The sequence below is a fragment of the Trichoplusia ni genome, chromosome 4 (genome assembly GCF_003590095.1).
Source record: "Trichoplusia ni isolate ovarian cell line Hi5 chromosome 4, tn1, whole genome shotgun sequence".
NCBI classification, from domain to species: Eukaryota; Metazoa; Arthropoda; class Insecta; order Lepidoptera; family Noctuidae; genus Trichoplusia; species Trichoplusia ni.
In genome coordinates, this window is record NC_039481.1 from 16,266,224 (window position 1) to 16,281,259 (window position 15,036).

Sequence of the window (15,036 nt, forward strand, 5' to 3'; positions counted from 1 at the left end):
ATATAACGATTGATTCCAATACTGAATAAAAGTGGAAGTGTTTGGCGCCAGGCCAATGAGATGCTCGGTTCGCAAGAGAGAGCGCTGAGACAAGGGCTTGTGGAAAACTGTGGGTTATTTGCGCTGTGAGATGTAAAAGAGCGGACGAAAGCGAACGCTCGACGAGGACTCAGCCTTTGCTTTCGCACTTTAATGGTACTTTAGCGTTTAAGCGTCTTTATAAGAGGCCCGCCGCCCGCCGGCGGTGAGGGATTTACGCCTCGCTCATTAGAGAGGTGCGGTCTCTAGCGCCCGCGGTTCTCAGCTCTCATGCTTTTACTAAATGCCCATTATTTCATATCCTTTCGCTATTCATACAAATGGTTTCGGCTTCATGGATTGCCCCTTAAGTAAAGAGCTCTCTAGTTTTAATATAAGAGTTGTCAGTCATATAATGAGGTCACCTGTAAGCATGGTCATGCGGTGGCAGGCCCAGGCCGGAATCCTCGGAGGGCGAGCGGTGGTCGGCTACTAGAGGTGCCTCCGGCGGTCCCTCCTATAACAATAACCCGCAACCTGACCCGACAGCCCCAACACTGTCAACCACTTCTCATGGAACCAACGAGATGCATATCTCGCTAGTTTTGCTTGATCAGGTAAATTTAAGCCATATGCAACCACTTGTTCAAAATGGAGTATAATAGATTTAAAAAATTAACAAAGTTTTTCAAAAATTGAAGACTTCCTTAGATTTACTTCATGTTGACACTATATTTTTATTTCTCGTGATGGGGGTATCTTTGTCAGGCCTGACCTTAAAGGTGTTTTATTTATTTAAATGATGCCTACGTGTAGGTTAAATAAAACATTGATGAACAATTTATAAACCAAGCTCAATCTACTGTCGAAAGCAATCAAACTATCACATCGATGGTACATGCAACCACAGAGACGTACACGGCCATCCACGACTCTCGTATTTTATCCAAAATATTAAAAATGGAAAATTTTCTTAGGGAATATGTGAGATAGAGCTATTTGAGATGGATTGGCATTGTACCTCTTTGTGTGTTTGTCAAGTGTATTAGTAAAGCGAGTGAACTTACCGGGTCGTGCAACTCATGCATCGTCGAGGAGGGTAGCATGTGTCGCTCTGGACCGCGCTACCAACAAATGTAAGCATCAACTAAGTTTTGTGCAAATGATTTTGCACTGAAGTGCTCTGCAATCGTAACCCGTGGAAACCGCCTACGTTGGTATATCTATATTCTATATAAGTATAGTCGCGGTGAAACTATTTATATACAAGCATTTAGTAGTCTATCTCGTAAGTCTATCGAACCATGTAGTACAAAAGTGATAAAATCGAAGTTAATATAGCCTCTATTTTTGTATGTATGTGCTCATACGTGTAATCTACAAGTTATTTGTGTTATCTAAACGTGATGACCAAATGAATGGACTTATTACGGGATAATCACGGTTTCAAATAGTAGCAGTGGTTTGTTTTGTATTGTTTTCTAACAATCCAAGTATATTAGTGCCTGATAGGAATGGAAATTTATCATTAAGAGAAGCTTAACTTCAATCAAGTTTTTGAAAAACTTAATCCGATGTAGCCGGTCCTTAAATTAGCAAGTGCATATAAAGCATTTCAGTTTTCGGTCAATTTCAGAGGTGTAACTTCTTTTGTTCCCTTAGCCAAACACAACTTATTGCTAATTGTATCTCAGTCCTAGCTAGTAATTTCATAGTTATGAAGGTATAACATTGATTCTATTGCTTCGCTTTCTATTTATAAAATCCATTCGCAGTAAAAGCTACCTCACGTGCAGTTATAATGTCTAAAATCTATAAAATACCATTTAATGGCTTATGCTGAGTCCTAACACGAAAATGCTTTTAACAAGGCTCTGCTGATTCTATTTACGATATAACTTAATTCCATTATAAAACTTTGATATGTGACCCATTTTCCAGAAAGTTCGAAAGACAAATGCGCTGTCAACTGTATTTCCAGCTATTGTTCAAGAAAAATCTTACAACAGCCACTGTTCTTTGATACTGAAGTTGACTAAAGTTTTGCAATACACAATTTTATGAAACAAAGTGCAAAATTTTTACAGTAATATTTTTACTGTTGACAAAAAGTATGGACCCGAGTAAAACACAACATCTAAGAGAGAAAATTGTTTATTTATTCGCACATATTACCATTGTTAGTTTTTCAAAATGTTTGTATGTTGATTGACTGGTGATGTGTCAATTGTATTTATATGTGGAATAGATTACCTTGAGGTGATGGTCAACGGCCTCCTCGCCTCGCCTGTACACCAGCTCGTCGAACCTCGCTCGGTCCTCCGGCACCATGAACTCTCTTATTTCCGTCAGGAGGGTATACTGAACAAAGATAAAACACTCATTTTATTTCGTAGTCTAAATTATATCACAACGCTAAAACAAAACAAAGGTTTGTCGAAACATTATTAGTTCCGCGATTGTAACTGCAGTCTCCTTTCCAACTTGCCATATAGAGACAACATCTCATGTTTATGGCAAAAACGTCAGAGAAAAACACGAGTCCCTTACCCAATAGTCTGATTCTGATGAAGAAGTATTTATTAAGTTAGTCAAATAGATCTGCAGCTTATGCGTGAACGAACAAAACTCATCCATCTTTAACAAACTTTTACGTTTAAGTGAGATTCGAAGCATTAATGAGATCGATTTGGAACATCGGTTCATCATTTCCCTGAGTAAATACATTCATAATGTAAGTAAACTACGAAACCAAATATTGGTTAGGCTGTGCCTGTTGAGATAGATTACTAGCGTAACGAGCATGTCTACACCAGACGTAAGTTATTCCGCATATGATTGATGATTATGTATCGGTACAACTTTTATAACTTGAGTGTAACTCTATAGCTTTAAGCTCGCATCTTCTTGATTTACTGCCAATATATACGTCGACGTAGTAGTCTATTAATATGTATTTTTATGAAGACTTATTTTCCATACTATTAGAGAATTCATTAAAAACATTTGCGAAAGAAAATGTTCAGTGGTTTTCCCGAAAGCTCAAACGTAACATTATTTGAAATGTCTATGTGTCTTATTTTACAGCTTTAAATGTTAAATGCGACCTTAAGGCGTTATAAGACTTATATTCGATCATAAGCGATTTTTAACACTTGAATCCTGAATAACGACGTCGTAGATAATGGCTCGGAAACTCTCGAAAATTGTAGCGTTTCATTACTAAATTGAAAGCTCGCTTAGATTCTTGATAAACTTCGAAACCGAGGAGGTAAGTGTAATGTTAGGGTTTCCAGTAAACGTCACTTCTTAACATTTAAAAAGGTCAAGGTTGAGTCGGTTAAAGTCTGAAGTACGGGCGTTCAAGGCCTGCACGGGAAATAGCCCGAAATAGTGCATTTCATTGCACGAAAGAGACAGATAAGAACTAAGATAAAGTTTCTTTTACGAGTTCTATTTACTTGAAACCGAACCAACACCGGTCTCGATTTCCATATTGTGAATTTTGTTGGCAAGAGTTTATTTTCGTTGCTTTATTTAGCTGACCTACAGCACAGGTACTTAGGTACAAAACTTTGTGTAGAATTTGTGTGCCTTATTAACAAGTAAACTAGATTACATGTTTAGAAAATCGTAAAAAATGGAAATCTATGCTGCGAGAACGATATCGAAGAAAAAAAAATTATTTTACAATTGTCTGTTTGTGTAGCAACTCTAGTCTGCAACGTCAGCAACGGATAATCTAATTTAATTGCGGTTCTCTGATATATGTATAAGGGGAAAGCATCACTTAACATTTAGTAAGTTTGTTCATAAACCAGAAACTTTTTCATAAATTACTGTCAGTCACTTTTCCATACGACCGAAATCGCTGTGCTATATCTAGCTTCGTAAAATAATTAGTGTTCTGTATAGGGGGGCTATTTTCTGGAGTTTGCCTTTGAAAAAATTTCTTCAATATTTTTTTGTTGAGGAAAGAAGACAGCTGACAACTTACAGTTCATGATTTATTTATACTTCAATGACTATGTAAGTATTGAAAGCGTGTCCCCAAAATGGGGATCAAAGGGACACTGATAATAGGGTAGAAACGGAGAGTCAGTAAAGACATGGGGTTTAATGTTTCCGGAGTCAGCTAGCGAAGGTGAAATGCATTTTAAGGAAGGATTTATTAAGCTTTTTTTATTTTCTAACGTCTCAAAAACGGAACCTGTAAAACTTACAGTATATTCAATTCAGAATTCAAACACGTAATTTTGTTATAGAAAATTTTCAAAAAGATCCTATTTAGGAACCTTAAAACATTGTTACTGAATTTTAAAAAAAAACGAACAAGATAAAAGCTGACATTTGGGGTCCTAAATTTAGATACTGTAATACGGAAAGTGTGATAAGCGCGTTATCAGCGTGGGAATCGGTTGGTTTGCGGTTATTTAATGTGTTGACCGTAATTAGAAACTGAGTTGAAATCTAACTTTATGTAGGAAATCGAGGGTTTAATATCTGCATCAAGAGTCATATTTATATTAACAAATAGCCATATAGTGGTTTCCGGTTTTATATTTATTCAAACTGCTATTTATCTAACACTAGCTGTTACCCGCGACTTCGTCCGCGTGGTTAGAAAATATAACGTAGGATTTTTTTTTAAATCGGATTAGTTTTTTGCGTTTCTGCCCTTAGTTGTAACATATTTCATTACTGATCTACTCCTATTAATCATAGATTGATAGTAGATATATATCCTATTGCCTTCCTGAGTTAATGGACTAACACTGAAATATTTTTTCATACCGCTCAGTAGTTTCTGAGATTAGGGCGTTCAAGCGTGACAAACTCTTCAGCTTTATAATATAAGTAGGTATGTGTAGGTTATGTGCGTGCATATAGGAAAAAATTAAACTTAAGGATTTTTTTTAAATAATATCATAAAGAGGTAAAATTTGTGAGTCTGTGACATTGGGGGGATAATCTCAACATATGCTGAACCGATTTCGAAAATTCTTTTACTAATAGAAAGTCATGTTATTTTTTTTCACCTCTGGCAAGTCTTTTCTGCACTTTTCTGCACGCCTGGCAAGTCACTTGTCGTTCAAAGATTGGACAGGGTTTTTCATACACACTGTATATACCCAAACAAAGTCGTCTAATAGCGTGGGGGACGTGGCAGCAAGTCCTCAAGATGATGGTAGTGTTTCAATCCTTTGCTCACCGATCGCGTGCTTCTGCCGGTCAGAAATATGAGCCGGTGGGTCATTTTCTCGTGCTGTTTTTGGTCATGATAATTCGATACGAAATATATTTGTAGAACCTTTGGTTAATTTTTAGGCAATCATGACCAATAAGGTGGTAAACTTGGGCTTGCTCATTCAATGTCAGCATAAATCGGCCTTCTTAAATCTGTTGCACCAAAAAATGGAATGTGAATGGTCACCGCTTAGCAGTCTTAATATTTCTGAAGGATTTTTTAATATTTCAATACGTACTTTCCCAACTGTGAACCGTTTGTTTCTTTTTGCCATTTAACACCTTTATAATATATACCGAACCATATCTGATGTCGGAATCTGTAGCGCAGTCAATCAAAGGAGTATAGGAAAATGCACTCCGTTCCTTATCAACCTAAGAAAGGCCACCATGCCTTGCGGCAACATTTTGAGACACATCCGATACGTTATGTCAGATGATTTCGACATTGTTCAAAGAATGTCGAAGGCGATCAGAATTCAAATGTTCGTTGCGCTCTTTTTCTGTCTCTTAATGCCGTTCTCCAGTTATTCTTTCTTTCTGACTTTCTAATTGATTATGAATATTTTAGTGTGTGAGTGTTCGGTATAATTTATGTTTATCTCGGTCAAACTGTTGACCATCACGTTCATCACTTGTTTCAAAAGACTTATTAGTAGATATTCAAATTCGCTGAGAACTCAAGCATAATTTTCTCTTAGTAAACGTCTCCGACTCGCGATACAATGCGTGACGTTCACGATCAGTGGACTGTCGCGCATCATGTTCTGCACTTGCCTCTAGAGATCTAGAAGCAGATGCATAGATACGCTGAGATATCAAACGCAATTAACGCTATGGAGCGAGTTGCAGCCTGATGTTCCCGAACAGCACCAACTCTCTCCTGACGCTCTTCGATAGATTCTTGAGACCTTATGATCCTCCATATTTTAGCTCCTTTGAAACGTTGGGAAAGATTTACCTTTTTTTAGTCATGGTTATAGTTTTGTTGCGAAGTTACCTGATCAAGTAAAATGTAAGTGACTGGTCCGCTGGCTACTACGTAGGTTTTATGACAATATGTAAAACAATAAAGACTTCTTTCAATTTACTTTTCAAACTATGACAGACATCAAAATATGTCAAATGTTTGACAGGAAAGTAAGGTAAAGGCACCTAATTCCGCGGTGCTTTCATTATAAATTAAAAGAACATTATCAGTAGAATTGGCAATTTTTATTAGAAGTGTTATTTATCTTAATTTTGAAATATACTCACAGATTGACTGTATAAAAGATAAAAAATGTTAAATAGTGTAAAATGTAAAGAAGTCTGAGGCACCTTATTCCGATTTAAAAAAAATAATTCCAATGCATTTTGTTCCTAATTCTGAGTGTAAAAAATCTTTATTGTCTTTGGATATTAAATCAATCTTAGTATTTAAAAACTGAATTTTCTCCTCAATTCGTGAAGAAATACTCAAGAGTTTAGTGTTTTCGATAAAAAATATAAACCTCATAATATTTTGAACTAAACAAAAACTCACACAATATAAAACTATCATCTTAAACACTATTTAGCAAGTTTAGTATGAAACATGCATTCAAGTAGCTGCTAGCCTTAAACTGAGCGATTATTAAAAAACCTACACATACTAAAGCCATCATTAATTGTAAGACTATTTGTGTGTGTACATAAATTATTAAAAAAACAGCTAAATTATTAATTAAATAAGACCTTGCTTTGATAAGACCGTTTTTTTTACAATATCGAAATATGGTGCCTTTACCTTAGTAAATTAAATTTCTTATTTTTTCGCCTTTTCCGCATTTTTTTCGAATTTTCTCACCGTTTAAACCTTCCCTGGACTTCTACGAATACTTCAAGACTAAAAAAAGCCAAATCGGTTCAGCCGTTTTCGAGTTTTAGTGAGACTAACGAACAGCATTTCATTTTTATATATATAGATTTACAAGTAGTTCCAAGAAATAATTAATGCTTTGTTGTTTGCTACTCTGCTTTCTCAAATAAACTAAGTGGGTATTCCATACACATGATATCTATGAGAACTGCTGATTTCTAAAAATATACCTCCACATTTATTAAACCAGTTGCCAAAATTTTCTTAAAAAGTCCGTAGCAAAAGCATCTGTGATACTAGTCCTACCGATCGCAGTCTCCACTCACCACCATCTCAGTGCATAGCTAAGGCTGCGTTTCCACCAGAGATGTGCCAGGATGCGTAGTGAGGGATGAGCGATGAGCATTGCCTCACCTCTGTCAGCACAGCTCTGGTGGAAACGGCTCAGCGGACATCCTCGCACGACAGTAAACGTTACCATCGTACATCTCTGGTGGAAACGCAGCCTTAATATTCGATTAATATACGATAAAGACATTTCTTATTTCATAAGTACCTTCTGCGGCGTGTCGAGTAGATCCCTGATGACTGTGAGGAAGGAGTCAGGAGTGAGTCTCCTCGCGGCATACTCCTCCATGTAGTAGGCGATGGCCGGCAGGTCGCACTGCGGGAGCAGCGAGCGAGCCTTCTGCTCCACCGCCGTGGATGCTGCGCCACGGCGCTTGCCCCACCCGCTTATTCTAAACAAGGAGAAAATAGCTGATTAATGTTTTGGTATTAAATTATTTGTAAGTATAATTCAGGAAATGTTGGGGAAGAAACGTTAATAGAGTAGACGATATAAAAGAAAAAAACAAATTTAAATGACATACAGTTTTGAAAGTCAAGTTTTCGTGGTCTCGGCAAAGTTAAATTGTTTTATTGGTACTTACACTTAGGTATGTCTAATTTATTAAGTGCACATTCTTAAATAGGCGAATTACTCTGAAATTTTGGAACCAACCCAGCATTTCACAAAAACCATTTCTCAAAAGTAAATTAATGAATAGAGATGGCATTTCATTATGAAACACATCCGTGCCATTACTTATACGACTGTCATCCCACAGCATCCCAGCAAACATGACGGTTTATTTCCTCTTAATTCTGTGACAGATAATTAGCACACGTATCTCGTATCGTGACCCAGATTCGTAACTTAAGCGAAGAGCAAATCGAAAGCTGGGTCAGTATAATTAAAATTACATTTTCAATCCTCTTATGAAGCTTGTGATTACTGAAACTTAAAATAGAATATTAACGATTCATTTACGGACCATACAATTCTTTCTCTAACTAATTTGAAGTACTAATAAGAATTTGATTCGTCAGTAAGATTTTTTTTTATTGTTACACCCCTAAAGCTTTTTAAAAACGCAGTTTCATCAAACATTTTGTAAAATCACCACATGACAATAACAAACAAAGGTTTTGATTAATGTTCATGGTTTCGAAGATACAAAAAGAAGTTATAAAAATAAATAGACAATATATTTTACAAGTATAAGCCTTTGACCTGTATGAAACAATGACATGTGCTCACTTCGTCTGACTTTCTATTAATAAAAACGCTTTTAAGTAGCTACTGATAAAGGTCAGTGGTTTCGAGAAAAGAACGTCACCCAAAATGTTACCTCTTTGCATTAGCTTAGATGAAACCAAGTAGCTTCTTACCTAGGCGTCGCTTCCCGCTCTCCATAAGCAGTACAGGCATGAGGGACCTTCCCGACGTCGCGCACCAGCAACGACATCCTCTTGTGGTACTTGAGCTGCGCCACCGCCTCGTCGTGCGTCACGTCCACGAACGACTGGCTGTTCACCTCCAGAATCTGATCTCCGACCTACCACACAAATCGGCACTTAGAAACTGGGTTTGATCATGATATTATAGCTAACCACTTAATCGAATTGATATTGGTAAGAGTAGAGTCACCAAAGCAAATAGATACAGTTTTCGTTTTTTGAAAATTTAACACTCGAATCAGTATAGGTCTGTATGTTAGTGTAGAGCAATTGCAGGTGATCAATAATTATGATTTCACGTCGAGGCCCGTGTAATGAAAATACTTGGAAAATTGCAAGTAGTAAAAGTTTCAAACGTAGGTGAATTACGACTTGGACGTAGCGAGCAAAGGCGAAGACCGTTACAACTCTCAAGTTCAAACACTATAAATTGTCTAACACACCTCGCGCCAACACTTACACTTTGAAATTAAATATTATTTGCAGAACTATTTACGTGGCTTTTAAATAATTGCACGATTTAAGTGCACTAAAGTACGTAGGAGCAAGTTTATTTAAGTTAAGTCGTTAAACACTGTCATTTCCTAGCGACACTGCGGTAAGTTTAATTCGAAAACAAACTAGTTGTATAGCAGGCTAAGCTTCGTTATATTTGCGACGCTGTCGGCTTGCAGTAAACTTCGACGTAATTCAGTCGAGTAAGACCTCTTGCTGCCGTATTCCAAGTTTCTCAGACGCGGCGTCGTCTTAATTTATCACAAATTGCACTGAACTAAGCGCAGTAAATTGAGATTTACATTTATATTATACTTACTCATTGCGTTTGAATAGCGCGAGAATAACTGTGGTAAGTTCAAGCAATTCGGTCTTTCAAAAATAAAAACTGCTGTCATATTCTCCAAGTTATATAAATTTCATACATTTGCTCATATCATCCGGATTACGAAACCAAAACAAACATGGAACGAACTATCAGTTTAAAATAAAATTGTGTTTCTTAGTACACAAATAACAACACATAAAGTAAACCAAACCACATTCAAATCTAAAAACCTAAAGAGGTTCCGAACCATTGCATTTCAGCATTAAGGTTATCTCTGCATAGATATGCGAAGTCTACTACATTCAAAACAAATTGTCCATGAAACCCCGTCTTTCCATTTACGTAAACATATTTTATATGTATTTGAGAATCGCTTTGTTTACTTTATTGCTGTTAAGGTATATAGGTCACAGATATAATACATAATTACCATAAGTCCAGCTCTATCTGCCACGGAGTCCTTGTCGACCCCCGTGATGTAGATGCCGAGGTTGTACTCAAGCCCGCCTCTTATCATCAGCCCTAACGACTGTCCCGGCTCTATACAAAGGTCGACCTGTACACAACGTTGCTTCGATTAGCAATATATTAGCACTTTGGTTAATTTCAGCTTCATTATCATAAACAACATTCGCTTCTGCGAATGCGACACACAAAAGGGAAAGTCGTTACATTCTGGAATGAAAATTACGGTAATAGCTATTAGGGAAACGCGTGGCATTGCCGTCCAACGTGATTATATTACATAAAAGCCTATAAACACGTAATCTGTTCTCACAATGCCTGAAGAATGACTCCATTCACGAAAATTTGCTTTATTATGATCGAGCTGATGTCACATAGATCGATGCGGAAGTTTTGGTGTATCGTCATTACAGCCACTAACGGCAGAACGTTGTGGTTAGTGGACTGCGATTAACATACCGCGGAGCTCCAGCTTCTAACCCTCTAACCCCAATATGCAATGACATAAAATATTTACGACTGCGGAATTGGACATAAAAATTTATGATGGCATCAATTCATTTAGTCACTTATTCAGTAAGTTCGTCATTGTTGTTTGTTTCTCCGTCCATAGTTGTACCATGCAGTGCGTATTACATATCGGCACACAAAGAATTCGATCTCCGAAAGTATTCAGAAAGTTCGACTGACAGTAAAGTATAAAATAAACACGTTCGATATGCTACAGTATTGGCAGATATTCAGAAAAGTTTTCGTGAGCTACAAATGTTTGTAGTTTGTTTAGTACATACTCTTCGTATAGAGCGGTCTTTGCTGGCGGAGCGCGGCGGCCGCAGCGGCGGCGGCGAGGCGGGCCTCCCGTAGCGGTCCATCCACGAGCAGGACGCACGCCCCACCAGCGCTCCCGCCGTGCGCACCGTCATCGTCAGCTGACGACACGACTTCAACATCTGACAACAAAAACAACTTTAATTTAAACTACGAACGAATTTGTAGGATGTTAATACACGAATACGTTCTTTGCACTACGGGTATTTGAATAAAAACGAAATTATCCTTAGCTTTTCTGATCTAGGTATGTAGCGAATGGTATTTAGTCTAATTTAGTGGTCTATGTATTACATGTCATATAATATGTGATGCGTCATGTACTTCTACTCAACTTTAGAGACATTCGTTACAGTTTACCTACTTCAATATAATAAATTATTATGACCATTTTATTTTGTACTTCACAAAAGTTTACGTTGAACATAAATATATTTATTCCATCCAATACCCATAAAGCTAAGTTAATGCGTCGTAAATCGTTATAACATACACGTTGGAAACATATTCGGGACATTCCACATTTGGGACAGACAATAATTTGTGTTTTGAGATTCTCCTGTACCTACCTACTAGATCATGCGAAATAAAATAAATAATGAAAATACCTATACAGACATTTTGTATGTCGAAAACTTAATTAGTAATCCTAGTATTGTATTCCGTTACCCGAAAAAACAACAAAATATGAAAATAAATTGGATTCCGGTATAAGAGTGAACCGGCTAGCAAGCACTGTTTCAAGAATAAAAAATACAATCTCGCTCACCGGTGGCTTTCAGGAAACACGACTCAGTTGCAGGAAAGAGGGGAATCAAAATAGAACACCCCAGTGTCGCGGAAAATCGTATTATTTTACAGATAAATACTTTTTATTCTGGAGTTTAGTTATAAAATATCATTAGCTGAATGATATTTTATAACTAACGGGAATTTTCTTTCTTCAGAAAAGAAGCTACATTTTTTTTATAGAAAAAGGCTTTTCGGAATATCAGTAACATTCGTTAGCGTACTCTTTCATGGCTACGAAAAAGTGTAGTTACTTTGATAAAATAACAGTTGAATCCATTCATCTGGTTTTATTCACTTGAGTGTATAATAACATCAGCTGTCAGGGCACAGACCGAGGGGGATTGGTCGGGACATCATGGCGGCACCCCGCCAGCCTGCGCGGCGCTACTGACCAGCGTACACTCCCTATCTCGTTTATACTTATGTACATTTATAGAAAGAAGTTTTTTAAATAAGCCAATTTCAGTTCATCAGTAAAAAAACAGTCGCCCTGACACAAAACTCAATTTATTTTATAATACAACACAATATATTTGTTGCCGAGTATATTCGCGTCTTACAAAAAGGTCTCAGTGAATGTCAGGAAGCGACGTCGTAAATCAAGCGATATCGTCAAGTGCGGAAGGAAAAGTCCAACAACGCATGCAAAAATAGTACCGCTTACATGGGCCGTCTATTTTCTACCTCAGTCTAAAATACCTATTTCACCCTATTCTACTCTATACTTGCCAAAGGTAGCAGCCACCTTTGAAAATGTCAGTCTGGAAAGTTTTATTTTCCGTGCCTTGCACAAACGTTTGGATTTAATTCAAAAGATCTTTATCTGTGGGTCACACAAAATAGTACAGATTACGTTACACATAAATTCGCTTTAACACTGCAGCATTTCCATCGCAATCAAGAATCGGAACCGAAAATTCGAGACAGTGTTCGGAAACAGACACCTACGAAATATTTCCTTAATAAATTTCATTTAATGAATGATAGGGTCAAAAGTCCAGAAAATACTTTAAAATTAGACATCAAATAAGATGTAGGAGGTGTAGAAATCTTTTTACGTAAAACACTGACTTTCAAATGAAACACAAAAGATAGGTATCAATTTTAAACTAAATTAAACTTGAACTTTTACTAAGAAAATGAAAATTAGGATTTACGGAAGAGTACCGTTGAGCAAGATGGTGTTTACTTAGAGAACTTCTTTCACAATCATTGTCTACGACACTCTGTGGAGAAGATTGTATGCTATAAGTACGTATACGTATAAGTCTCTATTTTCATCAGATATGTGTGGCAACGGATGTTATTTAAGGTCCAATCACTTAAAGAATAAAAGTCTGTGCAAGAAAAGGTTACCTAATGGAGCGGTTTTATTTATTCCTATAACAAAATCTTGCTACTCATCGTAACCTTATGCTGGAATTATTGGAATTTATAGTCGGCAGAAAGAGTCTAGGTCTCAACAACGGAGTACGACACAGGCATAATATGTATAAATCGTTTCACTGGGTAACATATATGTATGTTAAGTAAGGACTTATATCAAACGTAAACAAAACGTTGAAACACGATGTTTTGTAAGGTTTCTTACCCAGTAACGGTTACAGTCAGTTATAAGCTTGATTTTTCTACCGATATTATATTTGTACCAAAACATCAGGGTCGCTATTTCAACTCGCACTTAGCCAATTTTATTTTTCTGCAATCTTCCATCAATAACATATCGATCAGAATATTAGATATTATTTTGCTTGCTGTAATTTTGTTTCTTATAAAAACTGAAACGCGGTTTCCGATTCTACTCAGCCGTAAATGCTGCCCGGTTATGATACACGTGCAGAATATAAGATTAACCACTTAATGGATATATATTTTTATATCTGTAAAAGTATAGAAAAATAAGCAGAGAGCAACTGGATTTCTCGATTTTTATGAAAAATATTGCAATCACAGTTTTAGGGAAGAGAAATATGTATATCCATAAAAATAATTAGGACAAATTTTAATTGAACAATCAGCAAAAAAGACAGGACGAGCCTATAAAAAAGCTGCGCTAAGACAGTTAATCCTTGTCTCGCCGGGGTTTCAGAAATATTCAAGTCACATACATAATGGCACCCAGACTCAGAACAAACATGACACGTTGCACTATCCGTGCAGCATATAGAATTAAATCATAGCATAGCAATCGTCGCCTTTGCAGTACCAAACTTTATTTGAACCATTTGCATACGTGATCCTATAATCAAATATTCCATATATGAAACAGTTTCACAGCAATAAACTGGTTGGTCAAGTATTTATTAGTTCGGACGATATCAGAATAATTTGTAGCGTTGGTGCTCGACTGCGGTGGACATTTATACGGAAATAGAAAATGTCTCCCCGCTGTCCGCCTGTCATACCCAGACCGCTGTAAGCCTTTTGCATGAAGAATAATTTGGATAAGAACTTTTTTATCGTCTTTTTTATCGCTGTTGATTTTCTTTAAAACATATTCAAATAATAATGACTTATTTTTATTTAATACCCTGCGTTGTATATGCGTAAGTTTGTTTGTATGGATGTTTGTTCCTCTTTCACGCAAAAACTACTGAACGAATTTTGAAGAAACTTGGTACTCGGATATTTTATAACCAGGGTCAACATATAGGATAGATTAGACTAGATTTTTAGAAAAAGCGGGCATAATGTAGTATCAAATAAATCCAATACGAAACAACTTACTTAACTTTGAATCTTACTTTTATACTTTTGGATTTAATAGATATAGCTCTAAACTTCCATAAAAATCGTATAACTTAGTTAATATAATTGCCAATAAGAATCGTATTCGAACAAATACGAGTTCTCATCATTAGCGATTCCAGTGTCGCATTCTATTTGAATACTTTTAACGCTCTTTTTGGTGAAACGTGTCACCCTCAATTGAGCCATCAACGTTTTACATGCAAACTAAATAGTCGGCATGCATTCGAGAGGAGGCAACCAGCGACGCGGCGCTGTTACAATTTATTTTCTACCCTTTTTTATTGACACACTATTTCATACAGACACAATGATATTTTTATGTAAAAAGGTTTTTTTATGAATTATTTAGTGCAGTAACTTGTATTTGTCTGGTATGAATACGAAAAACGAATAAAATGTGAAATAATATCTCTAGGGCAGGTTTTATTTTCGACAACAGACTGTTGATGTTTTAAGGTATGAAAAATGTCAACTACATCAACTACAAATA

At 36.5% G+C, this 15,036-nt stretch overlaps 1 protein-coding gene across 1 annotated transcript in view; it reads right to left on the minus strand.

Annotated features, from left to right (window-relative positions):
- The window catches only part of LOC113493145 (whirlin), a 71,261-nt gene that overhangs the window by 31,689 nt on the left and 24,536 nt on the right, over nucleotides 1-15,036 (minus strand). The window contains exons 7-13 of the mRNA XM_026870968.1: nucleotides 10,967-11,125; nucleotides 10,141-10,266; nucleotides 8,819-8,985; nucleotides 7,662-7,845; nucleotides 2,272-2,379; nucleotides 1,086-1,142; nucleotides 444-535 (exon numbers count right to left, since the gene is read on the minus strand). Coding sequence (XP_026726769.1) covers nucleotides 444-535; nucleotides 1,086-1,142; nucleotides 2,272-2,379; nucleotides 7,662-7,845; nucleotides 8,819-8,985; nucleotides 10,141-10,266; nucleotides 10,967-11,125 — 893 coding nt within the window. The remainder of the gene's footprint in view (nucleotides 1-443; nucleotides 536-1,085; nucleotides 1,143-2,271; nucleotides 2,380-7,661; nucleotides 7,846-8,818; nucleotides 8,986-10,140; nucleotides 10,267-10,966; nucleotides 11,126-15,036) is intronic.